At 43.8% G+C, this 22,419-nt stretch overlaps 1 protein-coding gene across 18 annotated transcripts in view; it reads right to left on the bottom strand.

Annotated features, from left to right (window-relative positions):
• LOC122565203 (receptor-type tyrosine-protein phosphatase S-like) overlaps positions 1–22,419 on the bottom strand; it is a 479,330-nt gene that overhangs the window by 189,938 nt on the left and 266,973 nt on the right. For 9 of the 18 annotated variants that reach the window (XM_087976126.1, XM_087976133.1, XM_087976129.1 and 6 more), the window contains exons 5-7: positions 20,522–20,707; positions 10,383–10,400; positions 6,433–6,543 (exon numbers count right to left, since the gene is read on the bottom strand). In XM_087976126.1, the coding sequence (XP_087832252.1) occupies positions 6,433–6,543; positions 10,383–10,400; positions 20,522–20,707 (315 nt within the window). The remainder of the gene's footprint in view (positions 1–6,432; positions 6,544–10,382; positions 10,401–20,521; positions 20,708–22,419) is intronic. The other 9 variants (XM_087976130.1, XM_087976131.1, XM_087976143.1 and 6 more) reach the window with 2 other exon arrangements.

Below are 22,419 nucleotides of genomic sequence, written 5' to 3'. Positions count from 1 at the left end.
GCTGTTAATTGACTATTTACGGGTCTTAATCGATGATGGGTCAAGAAAGTCATGTTGCAGGAGTTCTGTTAGAACCTGTCCAAACAGGCTGATTAAAGAAAAGCCCCAATGGACCTTCTTGCCCAGAGCATAATTCGTCTGCTGCAAAAGGGGAAGTGCGGGTTGGGGGGGGTGGTGAAGGTGAGAATAGGTGCAAGTGTGCCAACTTATCTAATTATTTCCCCTTCTTGAAACCTCTCCCAGCCTTCAGGGAGGGGAAAGTTCCACCCATGGAAGACCACCAGAGGATGAAAGAAGATCCTGCCCCAGGACTAAATAGCCTCCAGAGTGTTGTAAAAGTCTATGATAATGTCATACTTTTTCTCTTCTTTCTATTTGATGGATTTAATAAGAGGTGTTCCCTTAATGTACATGTCTGTATGCTCTATGCAGGATTTCTAACAATACATAGGTGGATCGGTGCTTAGAAAATCTAAGCACTATGATATTAAATCAGCCTGATAGAATGACTTCCCTAATGCAAGATTAAAATCATTCTCAGTTCCAAAATACATGCTTCTGTTTTATTAGCATTGGTCTCTGCAGAATTCCTGCCAATCTGCAACTTGAAGTTGGTCAAATGAGATACTTTGGACACTGGAATAGACCAAGGGTAAAAAGTGACCAGGTCTCATGTCAGGGGAAGCCGCCCACAGCAATACGGCAAGAGATTCTAAGCAAATGCATTCTACCTTTTTTATTGCAAATAATTGGTCTTTTGGCACTCCTTAGACAACAGAAATCTTAAAGCAGCTATTTATTTTTGCTACCCAAGATTTGGTTCCAATGTGCACTGCGATATGGGAAAATATCATATTCTTATAAAAAGCAAAACAAAAAGGAGAGGACCAATCATCTTCCTTTCATCTCCCAAGGCTGAAACTGGAACCGAGCCCAGAGGGACAGAATGAAAGTTTTCTTCCTGTCAGCTGTTAAAGAATCCAAAATTAAGTGAATCAAGCTCCAGTTCAATGGATGTAAGTTCACAGCGTAAAGCTGCTCATAATTCAGTACATAATTCAGCATCAATTCACTCTATTGGGCAGTTCTATTCAGTGAAGAATGCAACTCAGATGCTGCAACTCTCCACAAAGAAGTCTTCTTGAGCTGAGGTTGAAGGCAGGGTTTAGCTGCATGAGGTACTAATCAGATTGCGTGTGGAGGGACAAAATTTAAGGCAGGCGGTAACCTAGCAACATCAGTTCTGGGAAGTAACTATTCTGAGTGGAATGCAAATGAAATGGTCACACTGGTCATTTGCAGTAACTCGCAAAAATAAAAACTTGACAGCATTTTACTTCAATGAGCATTTTACTTATGTCTTCAATGAGAAATGGCAATGCAACAAAGTGGTGGCTAAGATTGTGCTTTTTAATCAGGATATGGAACACTAGATTGTCCAAAATAAAATGTTCTCCTCACCTTTTAGTGAACACAAAACCCTCTCCTCTCCTGTAAGGATGGAAAGGGTGATTCCATCAGAAAATCTTAAGGATCTACCTGAATTCTACATTGGAATGGAGTCCAGTTAAACCCACCAAAGGTGCAGTGAACAAGTTCCTTCAGCGTGTCACTGTGGAGTGACACTGAGGCATTTTCTCGAAGCACTGAAAGGGAAAGTTACATTTGCACATTCTCCAAGGTTACACTGACTTTGCCGTGGGGATCTCCTGCACAATAGCACAATTCTCATCATGATTGCTGTGTTGGTTTCGGGTCATTAATACCAGCTCCTTCCAACCTGAGACTTTGGTCTCACAGTTTAAGAGATTAAAAAAATTCTGCTCCACAACTGCTCCCAGGACTCCATGATTCCACAACTGAATCCACCTGGTCTCTGTCATCTGTTCCCAGACAAAGATATTTTTGGATGTTTTGTCTGTTATGAGCATTCAAGCCTCCTGAGGCTGCAAAGAAGCCAAGAGGATGTACTCAGTTCACCTAGATTTGCCTCCCATCAGGGACTGATATGCCACACGCATGTTTTCTATAGGGTGCCCTGCTGCAGTTAAACCCATCTGATAGACAGTATTTGGTCCATATCCCTCTAAACCCTTCCTATTCATATACCCATCGAGATGCCCTTTAAATGTTGTAACTGTACCAGCCTCCATCACTTCCTCTGGCAGCTCATTCCATACACGTACCATCCTCTGCATGAAGATTTTGTCCCTTAGGTCCCTTTTAAATCTTTCCTCTCTCACCTTAAACCTTTGCTCTCTAGTTTTTGAAGCCCTTCCCTGGGGAAAAGACCTTGGCTATTCACCTCATCCATGCCCCCTCAGGATTTTATAAATCTCTATAAGTTCACTCCTCAGCCTCTGACACTCCAGGACAAACAATCCCAGCCCACTGAACTGAAACTTGATTCACTTAATTTTGGATTCTTTAACAGATGACAACTATAGAATGGGTCTCAATTCCTTCCTGTTACCCCTGACGGTATCTGTTGCTTGAGCCAAACAATGCTGCTGCTTGCCAGGGTCTTCAGTTAATCTGTCCTTCTCTGGATAAAAGGAAACACTGAATTGGTATCTGGTACTCAGCCTCTTTTAAAATGACAACACAAGATAAGGAGAAATACTGTACGTAGTCCAAGCAGTGTACTTAAAACAGTTTTGCATTCTTAAAGTAATTGCACTGGGTTGATTACAACACATATCACAGTTGCAATGACCAGAAAGGATTGGGAAAATGGTTCAGAAAATATTCATTTTTGTTCCAATTTTACGACAGTCTCAATGGAGGTCCGCTGAATTGGCTAAGATAAAACCTGGTGCTGTGACAGGGCAGAGTCTCTCTCTCGCTCTCCGCACTAGATGGAAGTTGACCAATGTTTGGAAGCTTCTAAGTTGCACGCTGTTTTTGTACACAAGAGGAAGACACCAGATTTTGTCATCAGCCCTTTTCAGGAACTTGGCCTAGCTGTCAGGCTTTGTTAGTAGAATCAACAATTCCCAGCTAATAGTTACATCGTCATTTCTGGGAAGGATCTGGGTGAACAGTTGGTAGTTTAGAATTTAACAGAAAACTGATTTACACAAATTTGTGAAAACTAATTCAGGACAAAATATTTAATCATTTTCCATTGCTCCACAATTAATAATCACCGGGTCAAAGTCCAAATGATAGAAAAATATCTTAAATCATTTTAAGTAACTGTGAACCAACAATTTGTTAAATGCTCTGGAAAATTCACTGGCTGTTTCTTCCAATCCAGCTAAAGAATTCGTTAGCCGTTATATGTTTCGACACAAGGTCCCCATAGCACATTAGTTACGGTAGTACAGGACTTGAGAAAACTTTTAAAATGAAAATGTGCTCAAAAATATGACACAATAAACATTTAAATAGCTGTTAAATTTGTAGTTACATCATTCTGTACAATGAGGAGAATAAACAATCTTAACTCTTAAGGCTCTTTAGTGAGAGGAGCCACTATTCCATGGGTTAGGTATCAGATATGACAAACCGGGCTACGGTGATTACAGACATGGGTAAAATAAATGGGAAGTGGATATTCCAAACAAATGCACACTTTATGCATTGCAATATGATCTTTGGATAAAAGTGGTCAAGGCTGGAATGGATAGAGATCCAGTGAGGTCTGGGACCTGGTAATTGCTGTCCTTACACTGCCTTGGTCTAAATCAAACACATTCTGTCATGACAAACTGTATAAAAGGCTGAGTTAGCTCATTCCCCCAATGCCTACAAGATTACAGCCTATCTTCAGACAGAACAGGGGCGTATATCACTTGATTTGAAGTGGTGAGCAAAGTCTTGGTCAAATGACTGGATTGACCTGCAATCGAGAGCGTGGTTCTGGGAAAGCACAGCACGTCAGGCAGCATCCGAGGAGCAGGAGAATGGATGTTTCGGGCAAGAGCGCTTCATCAGGAATGAGGCCTGCAGGTACACCCAAGTATAGTGAATGGCCCAAAGGTGCAACTGACTTCGGAGCAACAGTGACGCTAGTTGGTCTTTCATTTGAGTGGACCCCAATATGCATGCTAAATTGGACACTGGAATGGTGAAAGAACATTTGTTTTTTTTAAATCCTTCTGACCATTAGATTTTACAGTCAAGCAGCTATTAGATTCTGGTCACTTGGGCATGTTTGAGAGTTTTAGCATACCCACCTTCTTATGGCAAACCAAGTCAACAGGATAGTGAAGAAGGTAAGCTTGCATTTATTGGTCAGTCAACAGGATAGTGAAGAAGGTAAGCTTGCATTTATTGGTCAGTACACTGAGTATAAGAGTTGGGAGGTCATGTTGTGGCAGTACAGGATATTAGTTAGACCACTTTTTGAATACTGCTTTCAATTCTGGTCTCCTTGCTGTCAGAGGGATGCTGAGAAATTTGAAAGGGTTCAGAAAAGGTTTACAAGACATTGCCAGGGTTGAAGAGTTTGAGCTATAGGGAGGGGTTGAATAGGCTGGGACTGTTTTCCATGGAGTGTCGGAGGCTGAGGGGTGACCTAATAGAGGTTTATAAAATCATGACGGGCTTAGACAAGGTGAATAGCCAAGGTTCTTTCCCCGGGGAGAAGGCATCCAAAACTAGACAGCACAAGTTTAAGGTGAGAGGGGAAAGACATAAAATGGACCTAAGGGACGCAGAAGGATGTTGTGTGTGTGGTATGAGCTGCCAGAGGAAGTGGTGGAGGCTGGTAAGCTTACAATATTTAAAAGGCATCTGGATGGGTATTGGAATAGGAAAGGTTTGGAGGGATATGGGCCAAATTCTGGCATATGGGACTAGATTAATTTAGGCTATCTGGTTGGCATGGACAAGTTGAACCAAAGGGTCTGTTTCCAGGTTGTATAGTCCTATGACTGTATGAATAAAAGGCAATGTCACCTGACCGTTTCTATCAATCCCATGTATTAGCTCCATTTTTAAATTAAATAGAACTGGAAGACTGGCATCACGTGGGTATGACATCAATCGAGTAAATTTCAACACTGCAGTGTTCACTTGAATATCTGAAAATAGTTAATAAGATTAACTTCTGCTAAGTCTGATTGAAAAGCTTTTCAATTTGTTTCCTTTGGTTTTAGACTTCTCCTTGGAGTCCTGATGGTTTCTTGCTGATCAGGTAGATTACTGCAGCCAGCTCAGGGCAACTCACTACAGACTCATTCAGATGCTCTTCTGAAATGTGCGCTGCTCATTGTTGGAGAGTAAGGAAACCAAGAAACTATTTAATGTGATAATTGTATCGTTGCTACAAAGTGAAAAATAATTTTGCCATCTTGCCTTTTTTACTTTACTCTCTGATTAAAAGAACTCATTTTGCAATGTTTGACATTGACTTTAAGCCAAGTATTAATTATAGGAGTTTATTTACTTTTCATGTGAAGTGGTATCCATCTACAAATTGTTCACAACCAGGGTGATCCAATCAGCCTCAGTATGTGAGTCAATTAGGGAGAGAAGTTAAAGCTTGTAGTCCTGATTGTCATCCAGCATCTCCTGTGCTGGAAGCAAATGTTTATTATCTGATTATAATTTGTTTGCAATTTTGTTGGAAATGATTTGGTACTTTAACAAATTTAGTCTTGCCCTGCAATCCTCAATTTGCCTGTTTAAATGAAGACTCTCGATAAGTAGGAGTGGTGAGAGTTGCAGTTTTAGCAGAAGTCTTTTCACAGAGACTGAACCAGTGGCCTGATAGCATTGTCTGGTTTAACTGTCTGGAGACATGACTACTATCCTCTCTTACAAGGTCCATATGGGTTCAGGCACCAGCCAAATGCGAAAAGCCAGGATAATGTTATTGGTGTAGTCCCTTGAGCAGAGTTTTGTTTGGGATTCTCACAAAGACTGGGAATGTGACTGATAGGAAAAGGGTGATTTCTGGCAGAGACTGATGACCTGACTGATCATGGGCTTCCAATCCTTTGTGTTCCAATTTGCACTTAGTCTTCAACCCTCAGTTTACTACGGGAAGGTGCATTTTGCCAGAATGGTGTCCTGTTATGGAGTTCAGTCGGACATGTGGTGTGTTCCAGTGACTAATCTCAGGGGTTAGGGGTCAGAGTGTCCAACACACAGTGTGACAACATTCAGAAAGATGACAGCTGCAGTTGATTCTCAAATGCCAATGGGTACGGCTGTCTGAAAGGAGACCAACTTCGAGTAGCTCGAATTTTATTTTCATTCAAAAAAATCAAAAACAGAAAACGGTTTTCTCCTGGGAAAATATGCAATTTAGCCAGCAAAATTTCCTCCCAGAGAGCTTTAATATATGAATCCAACCTAAGAGGAATATACGCCCCTGTGCTGAACTGCATTCATGGGAAGCAAACATTCAGGAACTAGAAGTTGTGCTAGAGGCCCAGCACCCTTTATTGATTGGGTGTTGAGTAATCGGCCGCTCCCTACCTCTCACATAAAGATTAGCAGGAGGAGAATACCGCACCCCGGCGTTGTTTGATGCCACACATTCGTACTTTCCTTGGTCGGTTTCTTCACTGTTCTCGATCTGCAGCGCACCTGACAGGAGACAAACGGCAGCAGGAAGAATTAAAATCCTGGGACTTCACACACACCAAAATGGCTGCATTTCCCCACTGACCTGCCCTCAATGCCCTGCTCAGATTGCAATTGCTGATCTGTCACAAGCCCATGAGACCTGCTTTACCCAAGGGCAGGGGCAGAGTGCTGCTGACAGGCTGGTCAAGTTTGGGGCTCGCTACCCACTCACAACTCGAGGGGATCGGTTTCTAAATCCGGGAGCTCTTCAGAAATGCCTTCGGAGCTCTTTTCAGCTGATTTTCCAGAACTACCTCTTCCCCACCCTCGGACACTTCGGAGAGAATGTCCCTACCTGCCCAAGACAATGCTAATTGCGGAAGATTATAAAGGTCAATGATACCCACACCCCCACACACACACAGCGATCAATGCTGCAGACTGGGCATGCCCTGGTCAGCTCTAGTCCTGCAGAGAAAACAGTTGGAAGCAATTCTGCTTCAAATTAATGTGGTTTCACCTTATTTTAACTGCCAACTTCATGCCAACAGATACTGACAGTTTGTAAAAGAAGATAAAGTGTTAGGTTCTTATCGGCAGTATAAACAGAGACCAGCATCGCTACAACTATCAAACTGGCTCTTAAACTGTGTGCCACAGTAATCTAAACAGGACACAGAGAGTTAAGAGTATAGCATTCGCCTGTTAAAGGGGGCCATGCTAGTTAACATGGATCAGCTCTGGTTTGAATCCGCAGATTTATTTTGTGCTGCAGATTGAAGCAGAAAGACCTTGTGACTGCTCCTTGCATTAAGAGATATCAAGACAGATAAGTAGTGCATGGGCATTTCACAGGGACCCAGCTCATAGCTTGGAGGGCGGGAGCTAAAAGCCTCCTCTTAAAGCAGCAGTGACTCTGCCTAGATTAGCACTCACTTTCTACTCAGGTGGCAATGGGCAACCCTTGAACAGGAGACATTGTCTACCAGTCTAGCTTGGCATATTCTCAGTGCCCATTTTCAACTTCTGTGTCGCCCAACCTTTAATGGCTACCACAAAGTCAATTAATCCCGCTCCCGAATTGGTGCCGGGGGGGGGGGAGGCGGGGAGGGTGGTAGAGGGTGAAGGATAAAATGCTGAACAAACAAGTTTTCAGACAGCAGATTAGATTGACAACACTGTTTCAGATTGTGTTTCGTACACTCCAACCAGATGGAACATTTGCCTGGGATCAGCATTTAAAATAACTCATTTGGGGGGGGGGTGGGGGAGGGGTGGGGGGGGTGAAAAGAAATACTTCGGCGTTTACAAAGCTAAACAGAAATAATTTTCTATGACCTGGTAGAGGTGTTAGTTTCTTTCTCTCAGTAACAAAGTCCTCTCATTTCTGATTTAAAGTCCAGCCCTTCACATGGTCACACTCCCTCCTACACCCCACCCCCCAACTCCAACTTCAGGCCCTGGCGCCCAGCACATATTTCCTGTCAAACTACTTTATTGCATTGGGCTTCCCTCACTTGATTTATTTCTATAATCACCACTTTAAAGGGCATCTTATAGCTGGGAAAAACACATCTGAGGTCATAGGATTCTTCCCTTAATGAGGGACTGGGTCTTGAGTCACTGGTCTCGAAGTTTGAAACAGTGGAACTCATTATTCAGACAATGCTCAGACGTGAAAAAATAGAACACAAAGCATCTTTCTAAAGTTTCTTTGTGAGGAACTTCCTGGATTTTCCCCTTCAGTTTTCATCCCTTCTCTTCCCTAAGCGATGCTAAATTGCTGGATTGTCACTGATCCAAACAGCCCTTCATCATGACCCTTCGACTATGTAGTGGCTTCACAGTCAAGACCACTCTGTTGTTGCCCGGTCCCAAACTTCTGGTCAGCCCTATCAGCAGAACCCAGGTTTACTTCTCCTTTCCTCAGGACATTACAATGAACTGTAGTGCCAACTGACAGATGCCAGGCCTCAAGCCCAAACTAGCTCTTGTTCCTTTTCTCAGTTGAGATGAGTGAGTCTGGACTCTTGAGTGCATGATAAATCTTGGGTGTAAACCATAGTCCCAATACATTGTGGTTCAACATTGGTGCTGGTGGTTTGTTACCTTCTCATTCAAGAATCTCAGGCATCTGTCAGAGGACAGTTCACAGCATCTGCTGTCATGTGAAATTTACAAATGTCAATGGCTGACAAAGAAGAAATGGAAAAAGGTGGCACCCAATGCAGGCCATCAGCTTTTGACTGTGCACCGGCAGAAAACACTTTCCTAATTAAGCTCTTCCAAGTGTTACCCCATAGGAATGATATTGAGAACAGTTAACAGACTACACTGTCTTTTGGGAATAATGTGAACTTTGGAATAGAACATGGATGCTGTTCCCCATAGGAGAGAGCTTACATCCTCATCAAACAGTTCAAGCTCTAGTTCAAGGTGATAAAGTTGTGTCGGGAGGTTAAAATTTGTCTTTCTTGTATGGTGGCAGAGGTCGTGAAGGAAGACTGCATGTGCCAATGTGAAACAGAAACATCAGGTTGGCCAGTATCTAGCGAGTTTCATTAGTCTTAGGAAATGCAACAATACCTTCCCACCACTGAAGTAGTTATTCGTCCTTTCTCTGTGGCTCCTGCATCTGCCTACTCCTGATAGGTGATAAATCGTACTGTTACAGAGGAGCAAGATATTCCCTGATGCTTCATCATGGCTGACCTTTTTATTTTGGATACAAGGGGAGCAACATGGCTGAACCCGATGGTGCCCTGGCCCACCTTCATGAAACAGCTCACCTTCCAGCAATGCTAGTGATGACCAGCCCAAGGATGGAAAACCAGGCTGAGGTTTCACATTCCCCAGCCCAGAAGTGAAGTGTAGTGCCTCAATGATTGCTGCCCTGGGCTTAATTCAGCACAAATGTCAGGGCAACTGATACATAGGGGATTTAGAGAGGGGAAACCTTGACATGTCCATTTAGGCAGTGAAACAGACAGGGGTGATTTCTATAGTCAGTTTCCTTGTCAGTAATGCAACAGTGAAATTAGAGCAAAAGGCTGCATATGCAGGCATCAAGAACACAGTAACATACATATCTAACATTGAAATAATCTACGAGAGGTGGGTTATTGACATTACAAATTCTGTCTTGTTAATTTACAAAGCGTAAACCTTCACATCACTGGATTTAGAAAAAAAAACATTTAAAAGACCACATGAAAACACACTTTTTATAAATCTTGTTGGTTACACAAATCATTTTGGCAACGGCACTCTTAATCTATCGGTGTTTGACAGCCACTTGGATATGAAGCTGCACAGAGCCTGGAAGCATTTTCCTTGGATTGCGGCTCATCTCGTCTTCCATGATGGGTTCTCTACAATTTTAATCATTGAAACTGCTGCCAAAAAATGTCCCTTGAGCTGGTTCTGTGGAGGCCAAGGGCACCGTGGAGAGGGCCCTCAATGTAATTGTGTTACACAGCAAGGTCCTCCAAAACAAACACTCCATCCAATGACACGGCTTAAAAATTAAAAAGGAGAGAGAAGCTTTCTGGGCGATGGGGGTTGGGCGACACTGAGAGACAAATATGGAGCTGTGACTGACTTAATGACACACAAAGCTACGATATGCTTTCAGTTAAAGCATATCGAAAAGAGAGAAATCTTGCTCAATTTAATATAAGTTTCAAAAACACAAGGAACAGACTGCGACAAAATACCAGACGTAAATTAAAAGAAAATTGTTATTTTTTGTTTAAACAGAAAATGAAAAGATCTGAAAGAAAATGAAAAGGATAAATAATCAAAACGGAAAAGAAACTCAAAATAAAAGGTGAAAGTTCACCGACTTCCATCATTCTTACCTCGAATCGGAGTACCACCTGCGAGGATAATATGAATGCAAATAAGATTAAAAAGAAGAGCTGTTAGTTGAAGAAGACAGGCCGCGGGCTTTTTTTTTGCAGCAGAAGCAGATTTTAGAAGATAAGTTTTCAGACGTATAAACACTTCACTCTTTTTAAACTGCTGGTGGACCTCCAGTTAAAGGAAGACTGCCTAAACAAGGCAGGTGCCACATCTGAGGGGAACGCAGAGCTTCCCGTTTCCATAGCAACATGGAAGCTCCAAAGCCCGGATCGCAGTCGGATAGTGGTTCATGGCAAGGTGGTTGTCGCCTGGGTGTTTTGTGGGCAAGTGCTACAGTGGGCAAGGTGGCACTACTGGCTGGTGGGTACCACAGGAAGTGCTCAGGACCTCCAGGATCTGGAACCAGATCAAAACTGAAAATACTAAAATTCCCCTCTCCCTTTTTATTTGCTTAAACATTTTAACTCATCTGTCTGACAGGCTCACTTGTTCTGGTGCTTCCTCTGTGAACCGATGTGTTTTCAGCTTGTTTATTCTTTCATGGGCATCAGACCAGTATTTATTGCCCATCCTTAATTCCTCTTGGGAAAGGGGTGATGAGCTGACGTCTTGAAATGAGGATGTCTAACGGAGTCTCCTCTCCTGTTTGGCAAAGTGGTGATGCAGCAAGAGGTGGTCAGGGTCACAGTGTTGGGGCGGGGGGGGGGGGGGGGGGTGCAGAGATAACACAGCACCTTGGCTGCTTTTATTTTTATTCACCCATAGGACATGGATGCCACTGCCTCGCCAGCATTTATTGCTTGCTCCTAATTGCCCAGAAGGCAGTTTGAGAGTCAACCACATTGCTGTGGGTCTGGAGTCACATTTATGCTAGACTAGGTAAAGATGACAGTTTCCTTCCCTAAAGGGCATTAGTGAAAAGATGGGTTTTTCCCAACACAAGATTCATAGTCATCATTAAACTGTTAGTTCCAGTTTTTTTAAGGAGGAACTCAAATTCCACCATCTGCCAGTGTTGGATTTGAATCTGAGTCCCCAGAGCATTACCTGGATTAATAGTCTAGTCACAATACCACTAGGTCATCACTTCCCCACCTCTCACACTGGAGGAATCAAATATGGGTTAGCAATCTTTCAGGAATGGCCTGGAGCTCCAAGAGCTGAAGAATGGATCCCCAAGATTCTCCTGAGAGCAATCATGGAAAAAAAATCATGCAGATACATGAAGAAAATCAAAGTCATTATAAGCTGTGAAAATATTGATGCTGGCAGGGGTTGGAGTGAGAAAAAGTTGTTTGATCCAAAGTCAAGAATCATCAATTAGATGATGAAGATCTTTTTTACTTTGAATTGCCTTGGGAGGGCCAAGAGATTGGCCATCTTGGAGAAACCAATGGAGACAATGTCATGGGTGCTCAGAGGAAGATGTTCATGCCTTGACATCTCCAGGACCACATTCAATCAGAGCCATCAACCCTAAGATCCAGTCAGGAATCCAAGTTCGTACTGACTTGGATCCTATCCTGTTTTGGAGAGCTCTCTGCATTCTCAAACACAGCCCTCCTGCACTGGGAGTCTGCACTCCAGGGGCAGAAGAACTGTCCGTCAATTAAACATTGACTTCGCAGTCCCAATTTTGCTATCTGCGATTAACATGAGCTAGTGTTCTGCTCGGAAAGTTTCAAAAATAATTTTGTTGAAATTTTCAACAGTTGGGCCTCAGTAAAAACACAGCAGGTTCACTCCAATGTGCAACTGAATCAGATGTGTACCCCAAGACTTTGATTCTTCCTGGAGCAGTCTCCCATAGATGCATCTTATATCTCACTGGGGAGAGGACACATCAGCTCAAACTGCATCACTCCTCAACCAAGTCTGATGGGAATGTGTGACAAGATCAGGGGTCAGGGTGACAAGCATGTGAATTAAATGCCAGGAATATCCAAGCTATAAGGGAAGGGGAGTATGACTAACTGGACACTTTTAAAAAACAAGTTCTGACAGAGGGATGATGGGCTTAATGGCAGAGACTATGACTAAAATGCAGGTAATTCTGACACTGCACCTGGATTAGTCCCAGGAGTTTAACTTCCAGGGGTCACCTTTATGTATACTCAGCTAATATAACCATGGTGCTGTCTCTCTCCTCACCACGGCTCCCATCATCGTATGGTCACAGATACCATGCAAAACTATCCGATTAGGCGAATCCGGTTGGATATTCAAATTATTTTGCAGAAGTCACAACATTTTATTTGACTCCTCTTTGACAGCGTGGCACAATCTTCCTTTAAAAGGTGGCAGGTCCCCTGGCTACCAGCGAAGTGGCACAATTTCAGGCAACATTTTACCACATTCTTAAAATCCGGCACATCCAAATGCTTGGTGTCTTGGATTCTGAGTTCCAATGGGGACCTGGAATTTGGTTGCTCAGCAGCCTTTTTGAAAGGTGGATGGGTCTCTGCACACACATTGGAATACACCCTCTACAGCAAACACACCCCACTATCTATGGATTTGGTCACCAGTTTCCCATTTCTTTCTAGATTGGGCGAAAGGATTCTCTACTGTTAGGGACCAAGATTAGCAGGGATCTAAGATCTCCAGGCACCTTCGCCATGGGGGAGCGGGGAGGGGATAGAGAAAGTTAATTAAAAACCTTTCTCAAAAATGACGACCCCCACCGCCATTTTGCAGGTCAACTGTGGAGCATAGTCCCAAAAATGGCAACCAGGTCATGAGTTAATGGACAACTGAGGGTTCCAAACTGTAATGTAGAGGAAGGTCCACTGCATCACTGAATTTCCCAAAGAAGAGTTGCCAACATCAGCTATACAGTTTTCACTCACAACTTTGCACCCACCTCAATGAATCTTTAGACTCCAAGACCTTATTTCTCACTGAAAGGTGACTACAGGGAATTCTGATCTGAGTTAAAGGATGTTTAAGATCTAATTTCCATACATAATATGTTACCTCTTCACAAGGACAGCTTTTACACCATTTCTCTGTTTAAAATGCAGCCAAAATAAATACTTAGGAAGTTTTCTTAGGTTGGGGATGTCAACACTGGGGCAAAGTGCAAGTTGCCTTTTCAGGAACTTCCATATGAGCACTAAGCAATTCAATGTCAGGTGCTGCACAGTCGAGTGCAGAGTATAGCTCCCTCTCCACTGCTCCAACATCTTGCTCCAGCCCTAGCCTCAGAGATGCATCCACTACTGTACCAAGGTGTTGTGTTCCTTTCCCTCTCTGGGTGACTTTCTTTTTTTCTGCAAGTTTGGGTATGGTGATTTATTTCAAGTAGTTCACCTGAACTAACTCTTACCAATCAGTAAATCTGGCCCTAAGGGGCAATGTTTTCACACAAAGGGTGGTGTGTGATGCCACCTGGCACCCAAGCTGCCAGACGAAATGGTGGAGGCTGGTACAATTACAGCATTTAAAAGGCATCTGGATGGGTATATAAATAGAAAGGGTATAGAGGTATATGGGCACAAATGCTGGTAAATGGGAGTGGATTAATTCAGGATATCTAGTTGGCATGGACAAGTTGGACTGAAGGGTCTGTTTCCATGCTGTTTATCACTATAATTCTATAGGCAGTTATAACTAATGAGCCATTTGACTTTAAAGGTATCACCACAGACCTAGATTTGATCCTCTCCAAAGACCCACAAATACTACCTAAAGGCAACTATTTTTTGACTCTGAGCAAGAATGCCAATTAAACACCAAGTAAGGTGATGTGGCACAGAGTTCACCAAGAACAGATTTGGGGATTTGGGTATATTTTAAATTTACTGAGTAAACTCTTGTGAGCCATGGCGCATATTACCAATAGGTTACCACAGAACGATACCAACTGGAAGAGGTCTGGGCCAACCATCAAATACAGAAGATTATATTCTACACTAACATCACTTCCCACCAGCTCAGGAAAGGGACACAACAACACCCAACTTCAACATCAAAACGAAATAAAAGTCAAATAAAAGATATAGATAAAAGGGAAACCATCCCTTTCCAAAAGTGTCGGATTCAGGTTGCTACCAATTTCAGAATGTGCCAAACTGCAGCCTGAAACTGTGTTGAGCTTCTAAAGGGAGTGGGGGTGTTAATTGATGAGGGTTATTAGGTAACAGTTACAGTTAATAAAGCAGGTTGTTAGGTATTAGGAGAGCACCTAAATGTGTGATGGTGTGGGCACTGGGAGCTAATGATTACTTAAAGGGGAAGGAGAGGTTGGGGAGGAAAGGACAGTTAGAATGTACCTTTGAGAGTGTTCCAATGTTTAGGATCTAACAGAAGCTTTTGCATACTGGAAGGAGTTTCACATCCACTGCAAAAGTAGGTCCTGAATGAAAATAACTGGCTGCCGTGTCTCTGACTCCAGGATCAACCAATCCTACTTGTCTGTTTGTGAAGGAGTGCTGAGTATTTCCATCACTCTCAGTTCTGACCATTTCTACAAAAGCCTTGTGTCTTCCCCCCTCCTCCCAACACGAGCTGCTGCCCTGAATGGGTGCAGTATATTCCAGGGAGGTTGTTAGAATGGAAGATTAAATGGGTGGAGTGGGGTCAGGGCAGGAAGAAAAGAGGAAAATGTGTTAGGTGTGGTTACTGTGTTAAGGAGAGCGCCAAGTGAGGGGCAGTTGATTCGGGTGGTTATATCTCAGGAAGAGAGATTGAAATGTGAGAAATTAATACCCGGGGACAGGAAGACAGAGGAAGAAAGGGAGGGTGAAGAAAGGAGATAAGTTAAATTCTCTTCTATGATGCAGATGTGAAGAATGACACATTATTTTAAACTTTGTGGTTCAAACAGGGGCTTCATCGTGGGCGATCCCTCCACAGGACATTTTGGTTGCTTCATTAGCTGGAGACCCACAGTCAAAATAAAAGAGACTCAATTCATGCTGATGCTCAGAGGCTCTGCTGCTTCAGTTATTAGTTCTTGGCCATCGCAGGGAACCAACTCTTGATCTTGGACCGAGCAGAATTCCTTGAAGACTTCCTTTTTCTGACATTATTGGGGACATCCTTGTTATTTAAAACTCCAAATGTATTCAAACAAAACTCACTGGTAAAGGCCCAAAGTAGGCTTTTCCAATTAGGGTGACCAAAAGTCGTTGTTTTCCGAAGGCGATCCTCAGCTAAAGTACAGGACTGTATCCTCGGACAAATAGTGTCCCCTGAAGAGAGACGGATTTCATTTCCAGGTTGACCTCCTGGGTTTAAATCAGGGCCTACATGATCCTCGGGCAGCCCCGTGGTTGGTGGGAGAGGTCAGCCATCTTGTGTTTTCAGCCGGCTGAAGGTGTGCCCTCACTCGGGGGATATCATATTTATACAGAAACCGCACCCTGGGCCCTGCAGGGTCACTCCAATCCTACCATTAATCCCCACCGGTCTACATGTACTTCCGACGGTGGATTCAGTAGATGAGGGAACAATGAATGGCAGAGCGTCTGGTTTTAAAACAATGGCCAAAGCGGGATGTGAGGAATGTTCCAGGAATTGGCTTGCAGCACAGTCCAGAACCCGGCTCAAGTGAGTGTTTGGCTTTGCACAGATGCCCCAGCACCCCCACCCTGGGCAGTATCCCAGCCTCTTCACCCCCCTCAACCCACGGGCTGTTCTACCTCCTCCCCACCTCCCCAACACCAGTTATGGTGCAGTCCGGGTGCTGAGCGAACTCAACGGAAACGGGCCAGCAGGGCACAGCTGGAAGAATGCAGGCCCGAGGGATGTGTCATTTCAGAGAAGGCTCACATCCCTAACATTACAGTTACAGATAAAATGTAAACAAAAATAAATCTGACCTGCTTGAGACAATAAAATCAAGATAGTGGTTGTGTTGTGTCTGTATGTGGTGTTTTGGGGCGTTGTGTGATGTGGGGGGGGGGCCAGTGAGGTGGGGAGACTGAGTGGGGTTTGGAGGAGAGTGAGAGGGGGAGAATGTGGGGTGAGGGAGAATGTGGGGGGATGAGTGTTGGGGGGCAGATTGGAGGAGAGTGAGGGTGAGAGTGAGGTGACGACGGTGAGGTAGGGAGAGTGAAGAAGGAAGAGTTGGTGGAGAGAGTGAGGGGGAGAGTGAGGGGAGACAGTGGGAGGAAAGACTGTGGGGGAGAATAGGGGTAGAATGGAGGGGAGTGGGGGAGGGGGGAGAGTAAGAGGGGAAATAGTGAGGGGGTGAGGGAAGAGAATGGGGGGATACTGGCAGGGTGGGAGTGGGAGGGGAATGGGGGAGGGGGAGAGTTGGGGCAGAGAGTAAGTGGGTGGGGAAAGTGTGGGGATTAGAGTTAGAGGATGTGAGGACAGTGAGGGGGTGAGATTGAGGGGTGAGTGGGGGAAGAGTGAGTAGGGATGGTTGGAGATTGGGGGTGTAGTGTAAAGGATGAGAGTAAGGGGAGGAGAGTGAGGAGGGGATGGGGGTTAGTTGGTGGGTAGAGTGAGGATGGTTGGAGAGAGTGGGCATTGGGGGAAGAGTGACTGGGGGTATTTTGGAGTGTGTGTGGAGAGTGTTGGGGTGTGAGGGTAAGAGAATGTTGGGAGTGTTTTGGGGTGGTGGTTTGGGTGGGTGAGGGGAAGAGACGAAAGGGGGTGTTTTCTGGGGTGTGGGAGTTGGGGGAGAGAGTGATGGTCTGGTGGGGGATGTGGGATTTGAGGGAGAGACTCATGGAGGTGGTTTTGCGAGGTGAAAATGGGGGATAGAGTGATGGAGATGTTTTGAGTGGTGTGGGAGTGAGGGAAGATTGATGGGGGTGTTTTGGGGGAGGGGTAGAGTGATGGGGGTGTTTTAGGGTGTTTTGGTGTGGGCGGGGCCAGAGAGTGGTGGGGGTGTTTTGGTCGGGGGATAGGGGAAAGTGATGGAGGTGTTTTGGTGGGGGTATGGGGAGACTGATGGGTGTGTTATAGGGTTGGGAGGGGAAGAGTGATGGAAATAGTTTGGGGTCTGTGGGACAAGGTGATGGGTGTATTTTGGGAAACTGGGGGAGAGTGGTGGGGGCTTTTTGGTGGGGGGATGGAGGAGAATGATGGATGTTTTGGTGTGGGGAGCCATGAGAGTGATGGGGGTGTTTTGGTGGGGGGATAGAGGAGAGTGATGGAGATGTTTTGAGGGGTGTGGAAATGGGAGGAGATTGATGAGGGTGTTTTGGTGAGGGTGTTGGGAGAGTGATGGGGGTGTTTTGGTGAGAATGTGGGGAGAGTGATGGGGGTGTTTTGGTGGAGGGTGTGGGGGAGAGTGATGGGGGTGTTTTGGTGGAGGGTGTGGGGGAGAGTTATGGGGGTGTTTTGGTGTGGACGAGGAAAGTGATGGGGTAGTAGGGGAGTGATGGGGTCTGGGGGTAGTGATGGTGGGGCTGGTGTGCTTTTGCAGGGGACGTTGAGTGGGGTGGAGGTATTTTGGGAGTCTGTGTGTGGGGGGGGTGTGGCTGTGGGGTTTCTTTGAGGGGGGAGGTGAGGGGTGGCATTTTGGGAGTTGGTGTGGTGTGGGTTTTGGGATTTGGTGTGGTGTGGGTTTTGGGGGACACATTGGTGACCTGTGCAATATCCCCAATAAATCCAAGGAGGGCTATGACTGTGCACTGGAGACTCAGCAGCTTGTAAGATGGCTCCATGATCAGGATCACACAGGAAATCCTATTCATCCATTTCCTCCTGGTGTGACAGGGAGCTCAACTACAACAGTATGGTGAACGCAATAATCCCCTCAAAAATGCTGATATAGAATTTTTCAATGGAACGCATGACCAACACACTAATTTTAATATATTATAGTTATTAAAAGCATTGATGGATACATTTCACTTAATTTAAATGCTATCCCTCTGGCTGATCAATGATTAATGAAAATTGTGAAGTGTGGAGCTCTTACTGATGAATACTTGGTGTAGCCTGTTGACTTGCTCTATTATAATATATTAAAACAGTGACTTTGCTTCAAAAGTACTTCATTGTTTCTAAAGTATGTATAAATAATTCATAGAAATATCAAGAAGCAAGGTTTGGCAAGTACAGCTCAAGGAGCTCATAGGAATCATTCAGTTAATTTGATGAGCTTTTAAAAGGGAATGGTATCTCCCAGTTTTGGGCTCCTGTCCACTCTCAGTTCCATTCCTTCTTTCCTCAAATTGAGACACCTCCTCTACTGAAGGTAAGGTCTGATTGTGTAGGCATCAGAGGGAGGCTTGAGTCTAAGATGCCATTCTTCTTGTCTGACCCTTGACACTCTTGGCCCAGTTAAGCAATCAGCATCATTCGACATAAGTGCAAACCAGTTTAAAATAGTAGCCATTGCAAAGGTAAAGCTCAAGATTTCATCAGATTGTAGTTTTGTATAGAAATCAGAGCTGAGTGTGAACGCACATAGACCCGATGGGGAAAGAGGAGAGAACACAGTTCCATTAGCTTCTTGCATCATTGAATTTGCTCTGGAGACTGGCTGCCTTGTATTCCATTTTCCAATGCGAGTCAGTGGATAACCATCAAGAGTAGGAGGATGCCTGTTTCTTCCCATAGAAGGCTTGGAGGTACGAAGACCAACTGTACTGATGCATTTTCACCACCTCATCGCAAAGACCCACAACTGCACAGTCTCAACATTAACCTCACCATCCCAACAGTAGACATAACAAGGTAAGCTGTCTCTGGACAGACTGGCTAAAACCTTAGTCCATCTTGCTGTGTATTAGATCCTTGTCAGGCATTCTGGGTGTTTACTTACTTGAGAAAAACAATTTAAAACTCTGTTTATGGCAACTTAAATAGACAAAATGGTGCCAAAGCGCGTACAGCAATTTAGAGAAGTTGTTACAGGTTGATGAGCATGGTTGATCCTAAGCCAAGACATGACCACATTAAGGAGTCGTATCCATATGGGTTAGATGTGGAACTCCGAAAGACTAGAATGGATGCAGAAAACTGGAATAGTTCAGAAGGGAAGAGCATGAAGAATTCTTAAGGAATTGTAGGTAACATCTGTTGCTAGGTTATGGGCAGGGTTGTCTGATGGGGATTAAAGCAACAACAGTCTTGAGTAGGTCAATTGGGTAGGACCAGCGGGTTGTTTTTTTAAACAGTTAGTAAAATGCAGGCATGCATTTTAAGCTTGTTGTGACATTAGTTTGGAGAGGGTTTTGTGAATTAGGCTTCGAAGCCAAATACTTACCAAAGGATTCTTTATGATTAAGAAACAGAAAGAAAGAAAACATTATAGAATACATTATTCAGCTACATAGTCATTGTTATGTAACATTAAGACTTAAATGTTTTACTTAGGATTAAACACATTAGAAAACGAGGTTAATTCAATTCATTGTTATCTTATTTAAATTAATATTAGTATTTATTTGTTAATATAAAGAGCAACATACAATCACAAAGTAACAAGGAGAGGGTGATTGCTAAAGTTAACTTTCAAAACCATGGCAATAAAGATTTTTGAACCATTTGGGGCGATCAATCTTGTGAGGAGTACAGATCAGTGTAGCTCACTGAAGTATGTGTGGTTTAGATGAACATTATTAAGTTAGTTCCTTTTTTAAAATATGTTTATTTTAAACTTAGTATAAAAGTTAAAGAATTTGCCCGGTCAGTTTTGTTTTATACCACGTTCACTGATGTTCTTGATACAACTTGTTCACTTTGCCAATGGGTTCCTCTGGGTTAAAATGGCTGCCGCCTTCTCACCTACACACAGCACAACCAGCAAGGACAGCAAAAAAAAAAGCTTCATAAGAATTGCCTAATCCCAGAGATTACTTTCAATTTGACACATTGGTCACAGAATGGAATCCCAAATAGAAAATAAAAACGAGAGAGAGAAGAAAAACAAGAAGAAAATTAAACAAAAACAAAATAAATGGAGGTTAGCATAGGCCCAGAGAAAGAGCCACTTCTAAGAATATAATCAAAGGAATTGGAGATAGTCACAGCAATGCAGTGTGAATCAAAGAAAGCTCTATGCACAGGACAGACAGACAGAATGACAAGCTATGAGGACGTCACAAACATCAACAGCAGTAACAGCTACACAAAGGCCTTTTGGTTCCACGTTTTCTTTTAAAGAAGCAGAATAATTATTCTTTTTGCATCTGTCAATAATATTTTGTTCTTTTCCGGCCCCTACCTGACCGCAACTGTTTGATGCGTGTACTGGAACTTGGGTCAACAGGCAAGAAGTCTTTGAACCACGTGATCTCAGGATCTGGATTCCCACTGGCTGCACACAGCATGGTAGCTGTGCGAGTGCGTTCCACCACTTTCAGCTGAGGGCCCATGTCAATGTTGGGGAAGCCGGATGGCAGCTGGTCCTCTGTGAATAGCAAGTGGAGAGGAAAGATAATTAGAGACAACTCATATCTAGTTTACGTTGGACCTGAGAAGCGCAAGCACAAATCATCCATCCATTTTACTTCAATTGCATTGTGGCTAGACAGACAGAAAGTATAACTAATTGGCTTCTGGCCTTTTTAATAGGCCTCGTGCTGGGTGGTACTACACAGCATGACAACAGCGGACTGCAAAATCCAGAAGAATCAGTTAATTTACTTTATTGAAAGAAAACCATACTTGCATTATAAGAGCTGAGTCTAAATTCTGTCCTCACCATGTCTAATAAGTGGAGAGGGACTTTACAGTGATACTGTGTATGCATTCTATACATCTGTATTGAACAAAGGAAGAGAGGTTCAGCACACATGCCTCATTTGTGAAGAACTGGCTTTTCCTATTGTCCAACACTGTATAGATCCATTACACTTCACAAGAATTGTGCAGAATCCAACCGTAAGCTCATTCAGAGATTGAAAAGGATGGTGTTTTTGAGGGACCATTTTCCTTCTTGTCCCAAGTATTTCTCTTCCATTGTTTCCCCTTCCTGTTCATTTATTTTTCTTGTGGTTCAGCACATGCTGCTTAACCTTTCATACTGACTTCCAAGTGGCCGTTATTCAGGCATGAACACAGATAGAATGTGACGGGACATTCTGTGGGGCTAGCGTAGCTGCACTCAATTCTGTCTTTTTGTGAGGCATCCACACAACCACATCTCTCAGAGGGAGTTTGCTTGGCATTGATCAACAGCAGGCAATATTCCTACTAAGGCCAATTAGAGTGCTCATTGAAGGATGGAAAAAAATGCATTTTTGAGGGAGATGTTCTTGTATCTCACTACCAAGGCTAGTATTTCTTAGTTGCTCTTGAGAAGGTAGCATAAAGCCACCTTCTTGAAGCACTGCAGACCTTGGAATATAAAAACACCCATAGTGCTGTGAAGGAGGGAGTTCCAGGCTTTTGACCCAGCACCAGTGAAGGAATGGGGTGTCACATTTCCAAATTAGGGTGGTGTGTGTCTTGAAGGGAAGCTCACAATTAGTGGCAATCCCATGTGTTCACTGCCCTTGTTCAGAGATCTCAGGTGTTCACACTCGTGGGTACAACCGAACGCAGACATCCCCAACACCAGGTCAAAAGGACTAAATGCTGGGACCTTCAGCCAGTGTGCAGGAATCCAGATAAATTTCAACAGTCTGCTAATTAAACCCAAAACCCAACTGGCATACTTTCCTTCCGTCTGCATCTTAACCAGATTCTCTCCCTTCACCCTCTCAGTCACAGACCAGCATTCCACTCTGTGTGAAGCCATGAGCTAGCCTGAGGTCCAAAAGTGACTTGATACACAGTCACTTTCATACCAGTTTCATTCTTCCACCTGCACATCACCATCACACACACACACACACATGCACACAGAGACACACACAGACACATGCACACACACACATAGACACGCACAGACACACACACACACACACACACTTATACATGAACACACACACACACATATACATGAACACACACACTTATACACCAACACATTCTCTCTCTCTTCCAATCTGTAGCAGAAAGAGTTGGACAGTTTCTGCTCAATTACCTCCCTCAGCCACAACTCCCCCTTCATGGGGCAAGCTGAGGAGCAGTGGGTTAATAATGATGTCACTTCTTACTGGCAATAGGCTCTTATTC

The sequence above is a fragment of the Chiloscyllium plagiosum genome, unplaced genomic scaffold, assembly GCF_037043375.1.
Source record: "Chiloscyllium plagiosum isolate Xiang-an unplaced genomic scaffold, Cpla_swu_hap1 HiC_scaffold_28, whole genome shotgun sequence".
Taxonomy (NCBI): domain Eukaryota; kingdom Metazoa; phylum Chordata; class Chondrichthyes; order Orectolobiformes; family Hemiscylliidae; genus Chiloscyllium; species Chiloscyllium plagiosum.
This window is presented reverse-complemented; position numbering and strand designations above follow the sequence as displayed.